The sequence below is a fragment of the Halichondria panicea genome, chromosome 6 (assembly GCF_963675165.1).
Source record: "Halichondria panicea chromosome 6, odHalPani1.1, whole genome shotgun sequence".
Classification (NCBI taxonomy): Eukaryota; Metazoa; Porifera; class Demospongiae; order Suberitida; family Halichondriidae; genus Halichondria; species Halichondria panicea.
The window spans coordinates 5,407,570-5,430,533 of NC_087382.1; the positions used below are offsets into that span (position 1 = coordinate 5,407,570).

Sequence of the window (22,964 nt, forward strand, 5' to 3'; positions counted from 1 at the left end):
ATACATGACGTCAACCGTAACATGGATGGTTTCATCCGGTTCTATTGCGTTTCCAATCCCTTCTCCCTCCTTTTAATGTCTTTAATCTATGATTGAACCCCCCTTTGAGAAAGAAGTGAGGGAGGCTCAAGCAACTAATTAGCAAGTTGTTCCTTTCTTACTAGCTTTCACATGCACTTCTCACTTACCTTTAGTCTTTGTTAGTCCTGCGAAGTTTTGTCTGTGCAGTTTCAGTGACTATGAAGGCTAAAAACTCTCCAGCTTAGTGCATGCGGTTGCCCATGCTCACTGTTTCAAAGAAGTGACGACCTTTCTTTTAGGTAAAATATCAGTCCTTGACCCGCTCCGGCAGAGCCCTGGAACCCCCCTTTCTAGATCCGCCACTGATTCTAGTGAACCACCATTGGTTGTGTGGGAACCTTGATTAATGCTGTGCAAATTTATTCTGGTCTGTTTTGGGGGATTACAAGTCCGTGAAACATAAGATCAATTTAAGTGTGGCCTAACGATATCAAACACCAGCTCCTTGTTGGTAGACACCCTAACACCAGGTGGGGGTCATGAGATGCTGCATGTGCACACTGACACTTACTCCACCATATCTACAACATCATTAGCATCTTATACCCATCGATGTCATGTTTGTAGTGTCAGCTCGAGTATCCCCATGGGTATTCTATTGTCTACATGGAATGTGGATGAGAGCATGATCTGAATATTAGAGATGTACTTTTCATAATGTAGGGCTATAACATCAAAAATCAGCTCTAATGTCTCACACAGCCCTCAAAGCTCAATCACTATTGCTGAGCAAGTCACACAGTTTAGCCCAAATCCAATGCTAATGATAGTCATGTGACCAATGTTTGTTTAGAGAAGGCCACAAAGACAACTTGTAACATGTACAATCAGAAAAAAGTTGTGGACTTGCTTTGAGGTCCCCCAACCTATTAAACACAAGACTGTGAACTGTATTCTTCACACAATGTAAGTGCCAGCTAACATAGATTGTCCTTAAATACATAATAATATAGATCTACCAGCTCAGTTAGATCTAACTGCTACATTCAGAATCAAGAAACACAAGTGCAATGGATCAATCTCAATCGACACAAGAAGAACAAGAGAATAAACAGCCACAACAAGTGAGCAGTCACAGTCGGTCAGTTCAACACACAAATACTTCACCACTAATTGTGAGTACTCCACGCTCAATAAGAGAACAACACATCACTGAAACTGCCTCTGATGATACTCTACAACTAATTGTCAGTATTCCAAGAATACATCGAGCTGCAGAGTCAGAGAAAAATGTGAGTGTTCCTTATCCTCTAAAATAATTATCCTCTAATTCAGAAGGTGCTGTGCACGAGTAAAGCAACATGCAGGATTACTTCATAGTTGTGGTTGGCACAAGACTAGCCTCGATTCCAGGCCGATTAAAATACGGCCTGGTACCTATTGCATGGGTGATAGTGCGCATGTAGGGGCACTAAACAGAAACAACCGGAACTGAAGCCATTAAATGGGCGTGGCTATTGCGAGGTCATTAATCAACACGTGGGCTAATTATCTAAGAGTATAACTCTTCCACAGGTTTGTGCAACATGGATGCATTCTTGGTGCAGCTGACTGATCAAGTAGCTAGAGAGTGTACTAGTCTGTAGCTGTACAGCTAGTACATATATAGAGAATTTTATTGTTGCTTTATGATTATCATTAACACATTACTGGTGCGTCTAGTTAGTTTTGGGGAGGAAGATGCTCCTCTACTATGATTATATATACATAATAAGTCATATGGGTGTCTGGTTGAGTTTCACAACCTGTTTCTTGGCTTCTACTAGAGGGGTGTTCCTGTTTAGTGTCAACCCTCACACTAAAAGAACACCTCACTAGGAGCTAGAGATACACGCTGTGCAGACGTCACAAGCACAGATTTCCCTACACCACCATTAGAGCACTTGTGAACTCCTAGCAGCCCTTAAAACCAGTACATCTGGCTCCTAGTGGGGTGTTCCTGTTTAGTGAGAGGGTTGACACTAAACAGGAACACCTCCCTAGGGCCAAAATACAGGCTGTGCAACTCAACTAGGTACCCAGATGACTTATTATGTACATATAATCGTAGTAATTATAATCATAGTAGTCTTCCTCCCCCCCCAAAAACTAGACATAACAGTAATGTGAATGGATTTATAAAGTATGCACCATCATTTCTAGCTAGTAAGCTCTATATAGCTACACTACAGTGACACAGAGAAGCTACAGTGCATCCAGCTTAGAGAGTAGATTACCACACATTTGTGAGTAGCTGTACTTAAATGTAAATATCTTTCGATTGGAACATTTCTAAGAAATAGTGTTGACACCAATGTGTAGGTGAATGACCAAGCTACAACATACCCAAAAATGTTTCCGTGGAAACATAAGGTGGTGGATTTGTGGTGATTAATAGAACAACAGCAAATTGTTACAGTGGGTAATCAGTTAGAGTAATAAAACAGTAGCCTTGTACAGCTAAGGCCCTAGACTTCATCACATAATATTATTGTTCAGGTTTCCTGACCATCCTTTATGGTAGTCTCATGAATCAGCCGCACCTTTGGTGTCCGTCTGAGCACTCTTTACATGAACTCATGGGCCACGGTGGATTTCCAACGTGACCAATGAGATTGCTCACAAGCATCAGGTGACTTGAATAGGAGGCAGCAAATAGTGAAACTTTACATGCGGTTGAGCAGCAAGCAGTGATGTGGCTGAGCAGAGATAGCGGATGTGGTTGCATTTTTATGGTTTTGTTAGCTTGTACAGTGACATAATACATTCCATTGTGAAACGACTTCACATAAAGAGTGCTCAGACTGTCACCAAAGGTGCGGCTGATTCATGAGACTACCTTTATGGGTCTTACCAAGAGTTCATTAGGAAGAGTACGCAACTCCAATAGACTGTACACAGAAAGCATTCCTCCTCCAATCTTACGTCACAGATACTGGCTGTAGTAACCGCAACTAGGCAATGAATAAAATTAGTAACTATGTTATTCATTGCCTTTCCTACTGGCAGTTGTAAATGAATAACATAGTGATAATCATCACTATGTTATTCATTGCAAATTTGTTTATACAACAGCATGTGGTTGCGACGTAAGATTGGAGAAACGCCTCCTATGATTTTAAGTGGAGTTGCGTACTCTTCCTAATGAACTCTTGGTCTTACAAATGTCCACAGTGCATGTAATTCATGATTTACTGGTTTTTAGGTATACTTTTGGTTAGAGTAATAACTTCTGAAAAATTAATAGCTTAGCTTTCAAATTTCTGTAGTAAGTTTACAGATAAATGGGCTACATTTTGATACCAAGAACAGCCTCTATGCTTATTCCATTGTTGAGATATCACTGAAAAACTGCATATTCTACTATTTTCTATCGTTTTGATGACATCACAAGCTGCTAACTACAAATAGATGACGCTCTAATTAACCACATAAGTGGACGTACGTACAATAACTGTACCCCCACTCTTAATTAAGCTTGTGATTGATTAAAGCATCATTGGTTTGTGGTTTGCAGCTGCTGGTGTCATCAAAACAGTAGAAAACAGTACAATATGTAGTGTTATCTAGGCAATGGAATAAGCATAGAGAATGTTCGTGGCGTGTACAATGGGGGGCTTTGGGAGCTTGAGCACTCCCCTGTCCTCCCAGACAACCATGAAACTAATCGTATCACTCAGTAGCTAGCTAGCTAACTGTGCAGCTCTATCTAGATTACAAGTCATGACCACGCTCAATTGAGCATACGCAATCAGCATTGCAATGTTGTTATGTAATGCATAATAGCTGATCAAGATCCTCTGCACTCTCCCAGTCACCTCTTGCTCCACTGAGAGATACTGTGAAGCAATGACTAACACTAGACTGACTGGCCATCCCCATTGCAGTGATTGACCAGTTTGCTAGGATGTACCCCAGGAGAATAGTGCATGGAGATCCTACGAGATGACTGACTCATAATTTTGTCTTATTATCACGCTATGCATGTATTAGATCCCATTTGAGTGTATTTAGTAGGGAACTATGAGCTATAGTACCGGTGCTATAAATTGCTCTGGGCTACAAACTACAACATTATACATTGTATTGTCATTTAAGAAGATACACATAAAAATTAATGTAGCTAGATGCTTTGTCTAGTAACATAGTAACAGAACTAGAATGGAAGAGAGAAGCTCTAGAGTATTTTTGGCTTTGTTCGAGAATAGTAAGAGCCGTTCGTTTCTTGGGCAGTGTGCTGTACTTTTTTGCTGCATGGGGGAGGAGCTGAAAGATACGTCGCAATAAATGCGGGGGCGTAAAATCCCGCACGCTGTGCGCGCGGCCCCTTTTTTTGGGCTCTTGAGCACCCTCCTGCTTCAATCTCTAGAAACACCCCTAGCTGTTCTTGGTATCAAAATGTAGCCCATTTATCTATAAACTTATACTATACAGAAATTTGAAAGCTAAGCTATTAATTTTTCAAAAGTTATTACTCTAACCAAACGTGTACCTAAAAACCAGTAAATCATGAATTACGTGCACTGTGGACATTTGTAAGACCCATAAAAGATGGTCAGGAAACTAAACAATTATGTGATGAAATTAGCTGTACAAGATTACTGTTTGATTACTCTAACCGATTACCCACTATAACAATTTGCTGTTGTTCTATTAATCACCACAAACCCACCACCTTATGTTTCCATGGAAACATTTTTGGGTATGTTGTAGCTTGGTCATTCACCTACACATTGGTATCAGCACCATTTCTTAGAAATGTTCCAATCGAAAGATATTTACATTTAAGTACAGATACTCACAAATTTGTTGTAATCTACTGGATGCACTGTACTTAATCGCACCAAGAATGCCTCCATGTCTCACAAACCTGTGTGGGAGAGTACAGCTCTGTTCTCAGTTCGATGATTAGCCCACACTCTCAACAACCCTGCAATAGCCACGCCCATTATAATGGTTTCATTTCCGGTTGTTCCTGTTTAGTGTGTGTTCTTGTTTAGTGGCCCTATACATACGCATGTGCATGTTAGTTTACTCTCCAAAATCTGGGGAATCCCCTTTTTCTTCCTCTATTATTTTTCCGAGGTTATCTATGTACATCAGCTTAGCTCTCTATTGTGTTATTTCAAAAGGCTTTCACACTAGGCTTTCACACTAGTCAGAAGCCTCTCGTCTACCACTATATGACGGCTGTATGGTCAGGATGTCTTAGCTTGGGCTGTGGGAAGTGTATGGTACCTCTTATTAGGCTCTTAACTGCCCACGAAGACAACCCGGCTATAGGACTATCGTAGACGTAGATGAGAGCCTCCAGACTATAGTGTTCAATTGTTCAAGCCTTCTAGACCAACGCATAAGACACAGCTTCACAGAACTCAGCCCATGCATGAAGATAAAGTATTACGGAACATATTCTTAGTAAACAGTAACGGTTATAAATCACTAAGGTTATATATACGTTCGTAGTACGATCACCCATAATTATTCTGAGCATTTGAGGTGCATGCGCACTATACTATCACCCATGCAATAATTATAGGTACCAGGCGCCGTATTTTTAATCAGTCTGGATTCGAGGCTAGCAAAACAAAACCTGATCATTGATAGTCTTAGTGTTTCTCAAACAAGCACTTGAAAATGCCTGTTGCTTGAAAATTGTTTGCTCGCTAAGCAAGTTTCTGAATGAGCAGTTTCTCTTTGTGCAGACATTCTGCACCCACTTCTACTATCAGGGGCGTTTCTAGATTGAAGTAGAGGGGTACTCCTTTTTGATTTACGCCCCTGCATTTATTGCGGCGCGTCTTTTACATGCGTAGCGTGCTAATAAGAGTATCAAGACATAATTATTAATACATAGCTAGCTAGAATCAGTCATTTTGTAGGATCTCATTTTTTTGGAGTACAATATTCCGCTCAAAGCACTCAGCACTCACTCCTAACACTGATGCCTGTTCGATGCATTATTTATGCATGACTGCTATAAACTGAAGACTGGCAACCCTCAACCTCACTGCAAAAGAGCAAGGAAGTGATACAGAGCATCAGAAAACATACTGATAAACAGTGCTTTGTATGACTACATAATTATTAGTGTATGAATTATTGTTTTTCTTGTTCTCTCGCTGAAAAACGTTTCATAATCATGCAATGCAATGTTTATCAGTGTCTTTTCATGTTTTCTGATGCTCTCTGATGCACTTCTTTGCTCTTTTGTAGTGAGGCTGAGGGTCAGGAGGTTGTCAGTGTGTTTAGTTTAGCGATCATATTGAATGCATTTAATAGGCATCAGTGTTGGGAATGAGTGCTTTGAGCGGAATATTGCACATGGAGAAGTGTACTGCACCACCATATTTTAAGCCTGTTCAGGCTTTTTTGTAAGTCGTTTTTGCTTCAAAACGGTTGTCACATTTTTTTCTTTTGCTATAGCGGTCCATGTTTCCTCTTCTGAAAGCAAGCATACGCTGTTTATCCTTCAGAACTATCAATTTTCAAAACGGTTTGCTGGTTGTAACATTTTTCTTGTCTTTTTTTCTTGTCTGTTCTCTACAGAATCTTTTAGTAGCCTTCTGCAAGCTCTCCTGGTGTTTTAGAGTCTTACGTCTTTGTTCTCTTAAACTCGTCTTCAACTGGGAGAAACTCAATTTTGTTGTTACGCATCCTTCTGGTTGACAAAGCAACCGCATATCGCGCATGCACATGCAGATTCAACCTGCATTTTGGTTGCTAAGCAATAAATTCATTATCCCATGGATACTGATGATTATCACGAGTCTGTGCCCAGTAACTGCACGAGTGCCTGCATAGGATATTAATATCCTATTATTGCTTTTTAATGCATGCAGTCATGTGAAATTGTACTTTAATTGTCTTATTGCACAGTTAGGTGCATCACTGTGCTTATTGCACACTTTTTCCCTATTACTTATGCAAGAAGATGGTTCAATAATGATCGAGGTTACGTAACACACGTTAATCAAGAACATTATTGCCTCATCCAAGTTTTTACTTCTGATCATGAAATTTTTTAATTGAACCATCCTCTTGTTGCACACATTAAAACACTTAGCTAAGTGTGATATTTCAGTCCGGCATAGAATATTCGTGTTGATGCCTTGTAGTAAGTAGTATACAAAGACCACATTCATTGGGCTGTGATATCTTGCTGTAGAGAAAGGCTGTGCTACAACTGGAACTCCAAAGCTCACCCTCTGATGAACGAAGACATCATCTGGAGGCTGAACTTGCACACATTAATATTAAGATACAAGTTGTGGAAGAGAGACAGAGACTGAGAGTGAAATCTGAGTTTGAGCAGTCACGTAGAAAACAAGGTGATGGTTGTTTTGTTTTGATAAAAGCGTCCGTTCGGTTAATTATTTTGAACTACAAGTGGGAATGTCCTGGAGATGGGAGCAAATGCTTGGCAAGAAACTTACTTAGTCAGTCAGACAAAGTGCAGTAAAACGTCGAAATAGTGCAATTTTAAAATTACAATATTATCATCTGGAGGCTGAACTTGCACACATGAGTACAAGTTAAGGAAGAGATTAAAACGTTCAAGGTACTTATTGTCCATTACTGTAACATCAGAATTTATGGCAGTAAACCTCCGAGGACGAGGGGAAAGCCCCGAGGCCAAGGATGGTTTACGTTTGCCATAAATTCGAATGTATAGTGGACAATAAGTGGTATATACCCACTTGAATGAAAAGTACTTGCTATATACCTAAGCTACCTCACCTTGGATACAACTAGCTAACAGTCTCAAAAACTATTGTAAACGAACGAAAAGCTTGTGCGTATAGCTTGTAGCCAGTGCTCAAGGCATGCAAGGGAGTTTATGAGGAATGTGCTCCAGGGCTGGGGTTTATGGTAGTTAAACCCCACCCAGTTGCTATGATACAGACCCCAAGTGGGGTATATTAAAATGAGAGATATAAACAGAGAAAAGGCTAAATAAACCAGCCACTTTCTTGATGTGGCCTGCGGAGATAGAACAGTTTGAACATGAGTCAAAATAAGACTAGAGCACTAAAGTGCAAACCCTCGGCTGGTGACATGATAATAAAGATAATGCAGTGCATGTAGCATGTATGACCAGCACAAGCAACTCAAGAGCAATAAAACTAAACCAGACTGGAGGCATGCTGAAACATTGAGTGGTACATGAGACATGCACTGTGGACTGGGATCACAGCAAAGAAGCCTAGAGTCTTAGGCTTAGAGAGGTATGGCTCCCGCCAGGCTGGAATATAGGATCCAGAGTCAGCCAACAACCAGTCACAATTTTAGCTTTCTACTACCAGAGGAGGCTGGAACCACTTGACCTTAGCTAATTAAGGTCACTAATTGGATTTATCCAAACTTCTCTTGCAGACTACTTCAAGCCTAGTTTTTAGTGTCTATCAGTTTAAAACTTTATTTTTCAGGGGGGGTCAAATTTTATTTTCGCCAATTTTGCTCAGAAGCAGAGATACAAGTCTCAAAGCCAGTATGCAGTGACTTCGAGAACAAGCCACTCATGATATCGAGGCTAGTGCAAGAGGAAGACTTTTGATTGTATCTCTGCTTCTGAGCAAAATTGGCGAAAATAAAATTTTAATTGAAAATAATTGCTGCATGGACATACAACCTTTCTTTTTCAGTACAGAAGTATAAATTTACGTATCATGACATGCATAAGTGGAAAGTTAAGAGGCAGTACAGAAGTTCAAGAAGAGAATACATGCAGGACTAATATAGCCTGTAATGTTATATTGCGATATGTTGAATTCATGACAGCCATTTTAAGTTATTTCAAGAGCATGATATCTAGCCAGTGCATATAGCATACCTGTCAGAGGAAGGGAGCTATATAGAGCTAACAGTGTGAAGAAAAGCAACACCTCTGGCTCAGGCAAGCACTGCACTGCACTGACTTCAGAATTTGTGGCACAACAGGCGCACGGTTTCTTAACCACGCCTATCTATATATTATTTGGCCACAACGCAATTGCTGAGTCATTAAAGATGGCAGAATTGTCTAGGTAAGAGAAGTAGAGCCTGAGAGGTCATCTGCCTCGTGGAAGCAATCGCAAATCTGAAGAAGCGCTTTGTAATCCAGGTTGTAGTCGTTTGGAAAGTCTGTGCAGAATGTCCTGGAGATGGCTGTACTTGGAGTAAATGCTGGGCAAGAAACTTACTTACTTACTCACTCACTCACTTACTTACTTAGTCAGTCAGACAAAGAGCAGTCACTGAAGAGCATTGAAACGTCGAAATAGTACAATTTTTTAAATGACAATTTAAAACGTTCATGCATGGATTATGAAATGAGAGATACAAAGAGAGAATAAACTATCTGTCTATTCAGTTTCTTGATGTGGCCTTTCCCTGCAGAGATAAAACAGTTCGAATATATAGGAGTCAAAATATGTGAAATATTGCTAAATACAGGCAAACCCACTGCCAATTATATGTAAAACCTACTGATAAGTATATATAAAAATTAATTATTGCTATAAAATAGCAATTTGACCACCTGAGGACAACCTCTGAAATAAGGATAAAAGTTCTGCTCCCAAATTTTTATTGGGAGCTTCCACTGTAGTATATATATAGCATCGTCCATTCTGTTCGTTTTGTCTTTAGCTCCCTGATAATAATTATCAGACTGGTCTAGTAGGTTACTTAGCGCTATTCCAAACCAGTATACCGTGTGCACGAAGTAATAGACTCCCTTTTGTGTTTGCATGCGCATGCAATGTACGTACCAGTTCCGAGCAACTGCATGGAATCGAGGCTAGGCACTCTTTAATGAGAAGTCTTATGATGTCAGTCAGGCTATTTGGAAGCAGAGAATTGTACTGGAAAACATTTCGTAATTTGGGTGTGTTTATTTTATAAGGCCATACAAATTGATTTTGATTTCCTGGTTCAAAACATTCGTGGTTGAGCTATGCTTAATCAGTAATTTCGTATTTGCTGCTTTCACTGCAGGTAAAAGCGGGTAATGATTGTTTCATTCGTCGGTAAAATATTCGTCCCCAGGGATTCAACCACAAAACCACGAACATCCCCCCAAAAAAAATTATCTGCTACGATATCTATTTCACAGATCTCAAATTCATTGCCCCTAAAATTAATTAGTGGGTAGGGCAAGCAGCGCATCTGATCAAGGGGTTTGTTCTGAGCATGGGCACAGTAATGTAGAAGGGAGAACAGAAGAATAGTGTTGTTGTGCTAGAAAAAATGTTATAGACCAACTTTAGAGGACTCATAACTGCTACAAGAAAGAAAGGAAGAAAGGGATTGGGAACGCAGTAGAAATCCTATTCTATATACAGGCTAGTTGCGGCATGTGATAGGAAATGCCATACTCTGCGCACTTAACTTAAGGCCCGGGTCCAGATTTCAATACCAAAATTTACACTATGTTCATACTGCTGTATTATTTGCAATATACAGTGTATGCTGCATCAAAATGATCCAAAATGAAGCTCAATGTTTTCTTTTTCCAAAAAACTAATTAGCTTAATTCAATTATGCTAATAAGTCCCATAAATGGTGATGACGTCATGCCACTTTCAGAAAGAGAAGTGCAAATACGGCATTGAAGATGCCAAGATCAAGCTTCAAAAACAAGGCTAGATGAACATCTCATAGCTAGGTACTAGTATCCTTGATGGGAAGAGTAGGAGTTATTGTATTCTTGAGATACACAAAATAGCCTACCTCTAGGGTGGCTGTCAGAGCTAAAGAAGCTAGCATAGCTAAGAAAGTTTTGGACATTTTTACTTCCCATCAAGGAAATATAATCATAACAACATACTCTATCTTTTGAGGGCCTAAACAGCTACTCTTACCTTGTTTAAGTCCGCCGTATTTGTTGCCAAAGATAATCTATAATAGTTCTAGCAGCTAGCTAAGCAAATACATTGACCTAATGACGTCACATGCAATGAATAACATTAATAAACATTATGAATCTCATTAACACTACATGATCTACATGATCTACATAAAATGTTGGCAATGAATAAAATTAATCTTATCAGTGCCTGACCCAGGCCCCTTAACTGCGCAGAGTATTTAACACCATAATTTAACCTGGTTCATGGAAACTTCTAACAACAAACAAAGATAATTATTATAACACAATACTTTACAAGAAGCGGCAATTATGGGTGATATTTAATTATTTTTATTTCAAGAAGTTGACTGCCAGAGAGATGGTCCAAACTCCCTTGAAAGCTTTTGGGAGTCTTCTGGAGCTTTGATTTCTATACGACTCGATAAACACACCATGGATAGAAGACATAATTATACCGTGGCAACAATGATACTGATTAATACGTGATAATATATTTATATGCATGTTGGTTCAGATTCATCTATCTAGATCTACTCGATCCTCTCCGGTCGGTCTTGACTTGAAAGAACTCTCGGGTCCACTTCTATCTTTGTCTGGCATTTCATATTCCTTCTCCACGTTCCCTATAATTATGTCCTGTGTTTGAATTGCTGATAATATTTACTAGCAATGTACTGTATAACTAATACAGTGCTATAATCTTACGGGTATAACAATCAATGCGTGTGTGTATAATTATGTAAAAAAAGGGATATAAAATCTATCTGTGCTATTCCATTCTAATAACACATGCTGCTGTAGAATACAGTGCTATTACTCATCACTGGATGAAGTAAGAGGAACGGAAACATGCTGTACATTCGTGTTATAGATTTTGTTCTATTTGTACAATATCCTAGGAAAAATTTACGAAGTATATATAATTATACACAGTAAAAACACATTCGTTATGTATATTAATATGAAACGCATCTTTGAAATTTCATGTATGACATAAATTTCTGTCACTAAAATACGATGAAGCATCTCATATAACATACGTGTTTTTACTGTGTATAGCTATTCCCATACACTATAAGGCTTTCTCTTCACTAAATACAGCCAGGAGTGCATGCATGTATACAGCCTATTACTATAGAAAGAAACTTTCAATATAGCAGAAATCTAATTAGAGAAAATTCCTTGTAACTCAGTAGCTATAGGAGTCTGTAATTAGTCTGCTATGGCTCAGCATAGCCTACTACCCAATACATAACTGCCCATAAAACGATCAACGCTTTAGACAGTGCATGGGCAAGTTTGTTTCCAGCACTGTAATCCAAGAACTCAACTCATTAATGAAACTGCATGAATAACTATTTCGAGCAATGAAATTTTGTTATACGTGAAAGTTCATTGTCATTGTCAGATTGAAATATTAATATTATATTTTACCTATAATTATACCCATGATCAAATGTTGGTCTGGCCTAATTATCATGTTATAATATTATAGTTATTCAATTTTAATCATTTCTCTCACAGAGTCACAGCATCTCTTTGATGGCGCCATGAAGGATGGACACGTTCTTCTTCGCAACATCAATCTCCTACTCATGGGTGCAGCTGGTAGCGGTAAATCAGCGACAAAAGATCTCTTGCTTGGTAATCCACCCTCAGGAGTACGGAACAGTACTCCATGTCGAGATAGAATAGCCCACGTTCGACCAGTCACCAATCTTCATTTCCATAGTTTCGAGAGCAAATGGGAGGAAGTGAGCGAACATGTTTTGATCAAAATGCTGGCTAAGGCCATTCAGCATCTACCCCAGAGCTCTCGTGACAAGTTGCCTAGTGACCTTCAGACCAGGCTCAGAGAATTGGCCAGTACCAGTGCAGCAACCGAAGCTAATTCAACCCCACTTTCTCAAGAAAGTGTGCCTCCTGTGCAGCAAGCAATCAAAGATGTCGTCACGTTAGTCGTTGAAGCTATGGTGTCAATACCTTTACAACAAGAAGCCTCAATCTCCTCAACTGAAAGCAAAGAACTGTTTGGTACAAAAACGATGCGTGTGACCGACAATGGTGGACAGCCCCAGTTTCACGATGTGGCCCCTCTCTTCATTCGACATGCTTCAGCAGGGCTGTTTGTTTCCAGGCTCACTGATGATTTTGCAGATTATCCCCACGACGACTTGTACAAGGATGGAAAGCCAGTCGGTCCCTCATCTCCATCTCACCTTTCCTATCTGGAAACCGATATGAGTTTACTGCGATCCTTTCTCTCCTGCAAGCGGGATAGGATAACGCCACGCCCCATCTTTGTGGGCACTTTCTCCGATAAAATCAAAGATCAAAAAGTTATCGACAAGAAAAACCAAGCTTTGTTTGATGCTTTGCCTCCTGAACTGAAAGAAGAAGTCATCTACAGCAATCTTCCATTGAAACAGGTGATATTCGCCGTCAATGCTTGCAGTCGTGATGAAAATGCACGAATGGTTGCCAATGAAATTCGGAAAGCTGTGGAAAATTCACCTACATTCGACCTCAAAGTTCCCCTATGGTGGTTCATCCTCGAGTTAGCTCTACAAAAGCTCTGCAAGATCATGAAAAGAGGTATCCTTAGTAAGAGTGAGTGTATCGCTTTGGCTCAACAGCTTGGATTCGATCCATCTGCATTGGATGCTGCTCTCGACTACTTCAATGACATGTGCATTGTCCACTACTACCCACACATCCTGCCCCACACTGTGTTTGTGGATCCTCAAGTCCCACTAGACAAAGTTAGTGAGTTAACACAACATGCTGTCTCCCTGAGGGATCAAAGGAAACCTCCTTCTGCTAAGGCTGCAAAATGGCTCAAGTTCAGAGATCAAGGCATTTTCACTATTGATATGCTCGAATCGGAAGAGTTCCAGAAGCATTACGAAGACGGCCTTTTCACACCTGCTGATATGATAGCAATCATGATGGAGTTTCTGATAATAGCCCCTCTCACCATCCCCCTACTTGGTCGAGTTGATTGCTCCTTCTCTCAAGTGGAGTTTCTCATGCCCAGTCTCCTCAGATCTGTTCCACCCTCTGAGCTAGAGGACCATCGTGTATTCACTTCCTCAGCAGATCCTCTTCTCATCCGATTTGTCAGTGGCTGTATTCAATATGGGATCTTCTGCTGTCTGGTGGTGTTCCTAATCAAGAAGTGTGGGTGGCTAGTGCGTCTTCCTTCTGGAGGGCCAGTTCTTCTTGCCAGGAACTGTGTCAAGTTTCGATTACCCAATTCTCCTTGTAGCGTTACACTGATTGATTCGTTCTCTTATATGGAGGTCCATGTCAAAGCCCGACCACATGTGCTTCCGAACGTGTGTCCTCTAGTTAGAGCCAGTGTCCTTGAAGGTGTAGATGCTGCTTCTGATGCACTTCACTACAACAACGACAAGCCAGTCATTAGCATATTCTGCCCACACGAAGGAGCAACACGACAAGGCAAACGCCATTTTGCTGATATCTATGTAGCGAAAAAACTGTGGTGCTGTTCTAAAGATTTTGATCTAGATGGGGATCTCAAGACGAGTCATACTGTTTGGTCAGATATGGAAATTTCTCCTTCGGATGGTGAGTTATTATGGTTCTCTCTTTTGTTTTTCCTTTCAAGAATCAAGTAATATTTACAAGGTATAATTATAGCAACTACAGTATATAGGACATTGTGCATGATAAGAGTACGTCACATACACTTGCAGTAGAATGTACACTGTGTGGGCTGACATGACCGTGCATGGCTAGGCACGTGCACTAAAATCACCACATGTGCTTCCGCAATGCATGTAATTATCCAAACTGTTTTTGAATGCTGTTTAGCATTTTACATGCACACATATAGAATGACACACTCATAATTATCACAATGCCTATAAATTATAATTTTACGTGCAGTGATTTGCCTACTCCTATCTGCAGCATCTTGGTATCTTTGCTTTATTACATGTGGGCATTTCATGCATTGATGATTTTATTATGTCCCGAGGCGTAGCTGCACGAGAGATACGGTAAAGCCGACTGCGTGTGTGTGTGTCTGTTCCAGCTGTAACTGCGCAATGCGACAAAAACTAACAGCTTCTATAGGCTTCTAGCTACGTTCGCTTGGATTTTGATTCGTGGATTAGCAAACTAAAGCTTTTCTCGAGTTAGTTTGACTCACATCGAAGGCTGTTCAGTCTCTTCAGAATCTTAAGTAGCATCATCTGTTTGCACAAAGTTTCTATTCAACTTATAACTTAGTCTTGCATTAGAGTTAGAAAAGAGCTGTAAAGCTAGCTATATACTTGCAGACACACCCCTTATTCCTGTGTATGTAATGCGCATGCATGTATGCTCATCCCCACGTGTAAGAGATCATCCTGGCAGAATCAGTTTTTTATTGAGGCCTGGTAAGCCACAAACACTACCATATACTATAGAGTAACAATATGCATTATAGAATATGCATTATAGATAGCAATATGCATGTAAACAAGTCTTTTTATGATAGATATTATACACTGAACCCCAGATCCTGGCAGAACTTCTCTGTTGAGGTCCTGGTAAGCCACAAACACTACAATAATACAATAGATATTCATAACAACAATAAATACATGTAAACAAGTATTTTATTCTCAGTGAGTTTATATATTGATAAGCTAAAATGAAAAATAATACTTTTTGAGCGAAAGCATAACATGGCGAGAGGCATTAGCACAGCGCAGCTTGCAATACTCGTTGTATTCTGTTATTATAAGCCCTGATAGAGAACGGAACTAAAAACAGTTGTGTGTCTATGTGTCTGTGGCTCTGTACTGATTGACTCTATTTGCCTCAACATAAAATCATAGTTATACATCAGCAATAACAATAGTACCCGGTCCTGTCTTCTCTTCTTGAAAAATAAATAGTTCTTGTTGCATTTTGAGTGGGCAGATCAAAGGAAACACTGTGCCAATATCTGCCATATGGCACAGGTCAAGCCGTGAACTGTGCCACTATCTGGATACTGGCATAGTATGGCCTAAGTGACCTAAAGCCGACCCACCACCCAGTAACCTGAAACGGTCCCTTTTATAGTATAACACCGTTGTAGTCACTAGTGGTTTTCATTAAGTATATTCATGACTTCCTGTGTATTATTAAACGTTTTTCATGCGTCTGGGTGCATTCCACACCCACCACAAGTAGTTGAAACTAGTTGTCCTATAAAAGGAGTGATGTGTACACGGAAAGGAATGCACAAGGAATGCAACAAATCAGTTGTTACACAGCTCACTCGTGTGCACATTGGATATATTGGCTCAGTAGTGCCTTTGCCCTCGAGGCCTGCGGCCCTCGGGCCTAAGTCACTACTGAGCCAATATATCCCATGTGGCACTCGTGCATGTGTCACAACTATAACATATTCCCCACTTGGGGTCTGTATCATAGCAACTGGGTGGGGTTTAACTACATAAACCCCAGCCCTGGAGCACATTCCTCATAAACTCCCTTGCGTTGAGGGCGCACTGATTTTATACTAGATCTACACAGCCAGACACTTGTTAATGTTGACAAGGGCAGGACAGATGGGTGGGGCTCGCTAAACATCAGGAAGGGTGGGGCTCACTGCTTGGACATTGGCAAGTTAGTGCGTAGAGCTAGAAGCTTAGCACTGGCTTCAAGCTATACGCACAAGCTTTTTGTCAATAGTTTTTGAGACTGTTTGCTAGTTGTATCCAAGGTGAGGTAGCTTAGGTAGCAAGTACTTTTCATTCAAGTGGGTATATAACACTTATTGTCCACTACATCGAATTTATGGCAGTAAACCTCTGAGGACGAGGGCGAAGCCCCGAGGCCAAGGATGGTTTACGTTTGCCATAAAATGTAGTGAACAATAAGTATAACATAAACAACTGCTTCTTAATTGACGTTCATATGCATGTCATGATTTCAAGTATAATATATACTGAGGGAATCGACTAGAAAAACATTTGCAATGTAAAAAGTTGCTAGGATTGGCCAAGAAAAACACCAAAAAGCGTGGAAATAAAAAATCTGGTGAGAGCAACCAATCCGTTACATGCAGCGGCTAAGTGTAATACGTTGATACATATTACAGATTGAACATCACCCCGCCTGCAATTTGATATAGGATTGGCCAGTGAATAAATTTCACTGAAAAAGGTGCATGCATGCATGTTCATGACGTTGTAACGGACTGGAGTTTTGCTCTCGCCAGATTTCTTGTTTCTATACCACTTTTTAGTGTTTCCCTGTTTGAGTTCCTTCTCTCTGGCACAACGCATTTTGTTAGTGCTTTTTTGTGTTTAGCATCTATTATAGTACATTGCATAGCATGTGTACATGTATATGAGTTACTAGCAAAACCTTCAAGCTCTAAATGTATTCATTTTTAACACTGTAGGGTCACCATTTACCTTTTCAATCCAACCCAAAGATGTTTGCTGCAAACCTGGGGGAAAAATTGAGTTTACGATATCGACAGCTCCATCTGCTACTACATATCAGTGGTACTATGAAAATCAAAAAATATCATTTCCTGACTATGAAGGACAAACATCTAAACGCCTCCTGGTGTCAAATTTCCTTCCTAAGCATAAAGGTGCTTACTGGTGTGTTGCTGGAGATGGATCAGGCACACAGATCACCTCACGTCATGCAGCACTCACTGCAGGTAACTTTGTTCACTTCATTTTACTCACGCTTTGAATAAATATTAAACGTACCTCATTGTTAGAAGCTACATGCTTTTCACACAGAAGGAGAGATGATTAAAGAGTCAGAATTGAACTTCATAGGGAACATTTTGAAAACATCTGCAATTGACTTTGGAAAATACGGGATTGACACAGTGCTCCTACTCAATGGCGAGAGTGATGTTACTTACGAAGAGATGGAGTTCGTAATGAATTTGAATCCAAGGACACAAGTGTTGTCCATCAACCTAAAGCAGGAAATCACATCAAGTAAGGATTAAATGTTCATGCAGCTAGTGATATGCATTGTGACTATAAGACTATAGAGCATGGGAATGTGTTCATTGCCCAATAGTGTGACTATTGTGAGTGTCCCTGTAAATAATTGTTGTTACTATTGTACAGGACTGAAAGAAGAGCAACTCTATGCACAGGCCATAAAAGAGAAGGTCTCTCTTACTTACACCAAAATCCTTGCCCTTGGCCCAGGTCAGGTTGGAAAATCTACTTTTGTTCGCAGATTATTAGGAATAATGAAAGGGAATATCCTAACATCTCCTCCAGAAACACAGCCTCAATCTAGTACAGGTACTTCAGAGTCGAGAGAAGCCTGTATACAGTATACAAGAGTAATTGGTGCTATAACTAATAAAAAGTGGCGTGTTTTGCAACATGAACTTCACGATCAACTAAGTGGCTTGATGTCATTAATAGTTAAACAATCTCAACATCAGCAAAGCTCACAGCAAGGCCCACATCATGGAACTAAGATTGAAATAAAAGAGTCACTTGATACTGCTGTACCAGTGAAAAAGGATGATACACATTATAAAACATTATCTGCTGATAATGAAGGGAATGAAAGTCAAGCTTTGGAAATGCTACCAGTTACATCTACTACAGTGGCTCGAGTACAGATCAATGCTAGTCAAATTGCATTAATGCCTAAGGAATCAGATATTGAAAAATCAATTAAAGAATTTGAAGAACTAAAACATAAATGCAGTCATAGGCTAGATAGAATGGAATTTGAAATGCTATTTAATATAATTGATATTGGTGGCCAACCAGCATTTCTAGAAATGCTACCATCCTTAACTATAGGACCAGCTCTATACCTTGTATTTATGAATCTTGAGCAGGAGCTAGGTTCAAGATATCCTGTGCTGTTTAAAACCAAGGATCAAACAACAAATATTTGTAAGAATTACTCTTATACTTCTGAAGAAGTGTTATTTTCTGCACTTTCAAGCATAGCTTGCTTTGGACATCCAGATGAGCAAGTGGAAAGGTACGTTCAAAAATCAAAATCAGGTGATAAAGAGCAAAAAGATTCTCTTGCGGTGCTTGTGGGAACGTTTCTTGACAGAGTTAATGACAAAGATATAAAATTAACTAACAAGCAGATAATGAAACGACTTAAAGACACAGCATTTTATAAAGAAGGGCTCATTCTCAGCAATAGCTTCAGTTTATTAGTTAACAATGAGAGTGGCGATGACAGTGAAATAGAAAATCACAGAGAGAAGCTAGAAAGAATACTCACTGCAAAATTTCGAAAGTATCAAATTCCAACGCAATGGTTAATGCTCAGCATCTGTCTTAAGCTCCTTGCTAGAAACCAAAACAAGTATCATGTTTCCTTTAATGATTGTGCCAAGTTGGGGGAGTATTTCGACATGGACGAAGACATGGTGAGCGTTGCCTTGCAATTTCTCCACAAATACATTGGGCTTGTTATGTATTTTCCTCATCATGAAAACCTTAAGAAAATCGTGATATGTGATCCCCAAGTAGTATTTTCAACTATCAGTGAACTAATCTTTAATATTTACGATCACAACAAGCTTCAAGTTAGCGAAGCACAGTATGACCGATTTGTGGAAACTGGTTGCTTTTCACCTCAAGATATCACTCTAATAAGTGATAGAGAAATACTTGTGAATGCAGAGAATAAGGAACTTCTTCCTATCAATAAATTAGTTGATCTACTACAGTACCTGAATATTGCTGCTAAAGTTCCCGTATCTTCTGGTAAGGAGAAGGTATTGTATTTTCTACCTGCGGTTCTTCAAACTGCCGAAACAGATATTGTTAAAAGAAAGCAGAAAGGAGAAAATGATGAATTGCTTCCAGAACCAATCTGCATTCGATTCAAAACGGGATATATACCTTTAGGATTTGTGTGTGCTTTAGTTGCAAATCTTACCGTTGAAAAAGAATTCAATCTACTGGATGAAAGCAACAAGCTCTACAAGAATATGATTCAATTTCGATTCCGGGGTATATTCAATGTCACTGTAATTTCTTTGTCACGGTATTGTGAGTTTCGTGTCACTAGGCAGCTTCTAGATGATGACACTGAGTTTTGGAGTGAGAAAGGTTGTCCTCTTATCATGAAAAATGTACGTACAGTTTCCAATAAGGTTATTCAATCTATGCAACATGGCTTGCGTTCAGTAGCTAATGACTATGAATTTGCTTTCCATTGCCCAAGACACTCGGACGCAGACTTTGGCCAGGAACCTCTCGCTGAACTTGTTTATGACTATTCCAATCAACAGATTGACAAAATTATTCCTGATAACGCTATGTGCACAAAATGTAAAACTACTATTCATCCACTAACTCCTGAAATGATGTTCTGGTTTGGTAAGGTAAGTGAAAATGCCAATCAGTGTCAGTAGATGATTCCAATCCTATGTTTTACAGAAACCAAGCACTCCTCTAAAAATATGCGGACAACCTTCTTTGAAAGGAAATGTCATAAGCATACGTGCTGATGGAGTACGACCACTAACATATGAATGGCTTTTAGGTGGGATAAAGTTCTGTGATGGTGACGATCAAGGCTATGACGGCTATGCAACAAATAAACTTGTCATTAAAGATAACGATTTATTGTCGGAAGGTGTTTTCAAATGCCAAGTGAAAGATGGGTTTGGGAAGTGCATTGAATCTGATGAGCTTGGTAAGCACTAGTGTGTGTGTGTGTGTGTGTGTGTGTGTGTGTGTGTGTGTGTGTGTGTGTGTGTGTGGGTGGGTGTGGGTGTGTGTGTGTGTGTGTGTGTGTGTGATTCCTGTTTTGAACAGATCTCTTTGAAGATGAGCTCAAAAGAACTTGGAAATTAAAAAAATCAGAAATCAGAAAATTAAAAAGTGAGTAAGCATCAACTTAATGCAATTCTTGACTATTTCTTTCATAATTGTAAAGAAAATGGATTTTCAAGTATTAGAGAACTGAAAAATCTCCAGCTTAACACACTGGACTTTAACATGGGTGAGAAGGAAAGGATGAAACCACTCCTTGCTTCTGATCAGACAAAATATGACAGTTCCTCAGGTGCACATAATACAGTGTTATAATTATTATAAGTGTTGAGATAAAGCCCTTACTCTGTGATCACTGATCAGGGCATGATTATAAATGATGTAAAACGCTTTAAGGTTAGGGTATTGTGTTTCGCCCCCGCGATATTTATGGAGTATGAATATCATTATCGCTATGTTTTTAGTGTAGCATCAGACAAGTTGTACTGGAGTTTTCTTGCGTTAATTTTTAGCATAGATAAACCCGGGAATCTTCAACTGAGGGCTCTATCCAATTAAAGAAAGGTAGGGGCAGGGCCAGACGAAGAGAAATTTTGAAAAAAGTCAATCTGGTTGGAGCTAGCCTCCTGTTTATCGAAATATCATGCGTATTTTTAGATATTTACCGTCTACTCTTAGCTTTTACTCGCCCGTATGAAGTTTTACAACAAATATCTCTTCGTCTGGCCCTCTGGAAGGTACTTAGCTACATATAGATACCAATAAAGCTTGCTGAAAGTACTTACTGCTCTTATAAATTGACGCAAAAAATAGTCTATATACTTGCAGTTTTGATGCCCACTTTTCTCATTCATGCATCTTCATAATCATGGCATTCTTACACAAAACAATAGCAATAGAGTTGATAATCATACAATATAAGTACAGCAGACTTCTTTGAACCTGCAAGAGAGAAAAAGCTGACAGAATTAAACTCATGAATATTCATGAGTGATCACAATACCCTAACCTTAAGACATATACATATGCATGTTTTACCCTACACGCATATATGTATACTATAGTGTGAGCCTCAATGCCTTTTAAAACCATATGCCCTCAGTCTACTATGCACTCCAGTTTATGTTTTATGTTGGCTGTTATAATTATGGTGAGTTTGTTTATTGGCTTTCTGTGAGTTATCATTATACCCTAATTGTGTGTGTCATGATCATTTATGATATCAATGACTGTACACAACCAATGATATCACATTGTTCTCAGCTTCAGGTGAATTGTCTGCTGGAACAAATGAAGAATCAAAACGTAATAGTACCGAATCCACTGTAATGACGCCATTATCAGGTTTGATGGTTTCAGCAAACTGTAACACACTGTTGTTAACTGATCACTCCTATAGATGAGGCATTGCTGTCATCAGAAAGATCGGCAACTCCGGTTCAGATATCCTCATCAGTTGGTGTCAGTGATGACAGCCAAGTCCGTATTCAAAAAGGTATAGTCACTGCATGCTGATTAGAATCTGCTTAATTAGCACTTTATGTGCCACTATAATTATAGGAACCCAAGATCTAATGAAACAATACTGTCTGACTGACGAGCAGCTCAACAGTAAAATAAAGCACTCCAATTTTCCCTTCCTAGCCAAATATTTCGATGGTGTTACGATCTATTCAAATGCCCTTGGACTAACTACCGCTGAACAAACTGATGTAAATGTGTTGTACCAGAGAGAAGGAACTCAAGTAGCCATGATTAAGTGTTTGTCTTGCTGGAATCAGAACAATCCATATGCAGCTACTTACAAAGCTCTACTAAATTTGTTACTAAAACTGAGGAAAGAGAGGATAGCTGATGAAATCTGTCAGCACTTGACTCAGTAAGTTACGGTATACACTCTACGCACAATTTATTGTTTTTGTTCGAGACTGCTCCATTGACATTATACTGATTGTTTCCATTGTACAGGAGGTGTGAGAGGTGCGGTCACAGACTGGTTGCACAAGTGTTAAACTGTACAGATCATTATTTTTAGAAATTATTGTAATCGTATACGTGTGTTATTAATTAAAGTAGGTAGACCGTAGTTTGACTTTCCAATTTTAGTAGGTTGATTTTCTATATACATAGTCTATTCTTACATCAAACCTGTACATGTCAACAGAAAACTCAATAGAGAGATAGACTACTTATCAATGTAATTGTTTTATTGTGTGAGCTGTTGTACAGCTATTTTATGACAGTTCATGATCAGCTAGTTATAATAATAATTATATATAGGCATGCATGGGGGAGATTTA

General features: G+C 39.4%; 1 protein-coding gene across 4 annotated transcripts; it reads left to right on the forward strand.

Moving 5' to 3' along the window:
• The first annotated feature begins 832 nt into the window (after positions 1–832).
• LOC135337779 (uncharacterized) lies at positions 833–22,921 on the forward strand. Of its 4 annotated transcripts, none has more exons than XM_064533764.1 (14): positions 833–987; positions 1,035–1,313; positions 7,229–7,391; positions 12,437–14,503; positions 17,322–17,591; positions 17,677–17,883; positions 18,019–20,270; positions 20,326–20,584; positions 20,707–20,772; positions 20,828–20,956; positions 21,928–22,008; positions 22,064–22,159; positions 22,225–22,543; positions 22,633–22,921. In XM_064533764.1, exons 2-14 carry the CDS (start codon positions 1,092–1,094, stop codon positions 22,697–22,699), a joined length of 6,198 nt encoding a protein of 2,065 aa, XP_064389834.1. In that variant the 5' UTR covers positions 833–987; positions 1,035–1,091; the 3' UTR covers positions 22,700–22,921. The 4 variants fall into 4 exon arrangements, with proteins under 4 accessions (XP_064389834.1, XP_064389837.1, XP_064389835.1 ...); XM_064533767.1 differs by having other exon boundaries at positions 1,072–1,313; positions 22,309–22,543; XM_064533765.1 differs by having other exon boundaries at positions 1,072–1,313; positions 17,680–17,883.
• Positions 22,922–22,964: the final 43 nt, after the last annotated feature.

Coding starts and splice junctions, on each gene's coding strand:
- LOC135337779 (XM_064533764.1), top strand. CDS start 1,092: ATGGATCAATCTCAATCGACACAAGAAGAACAAGAGAATAAACAGCCA. Junction 22,009..22,063: donor TGTAATGACGCCATTATCAG/GTTTGATGGTTT, acceptor TCACTCCTATAG/ATGAGGCATTGCTGTCATCA. Junction 22,544..22,632: donor ATCTGTCAGCACTTGACTCA/GTAAGTTACGGT, acceptor TCCATTGTACAG/GAGGTGTGAGAGGTGCGGTC.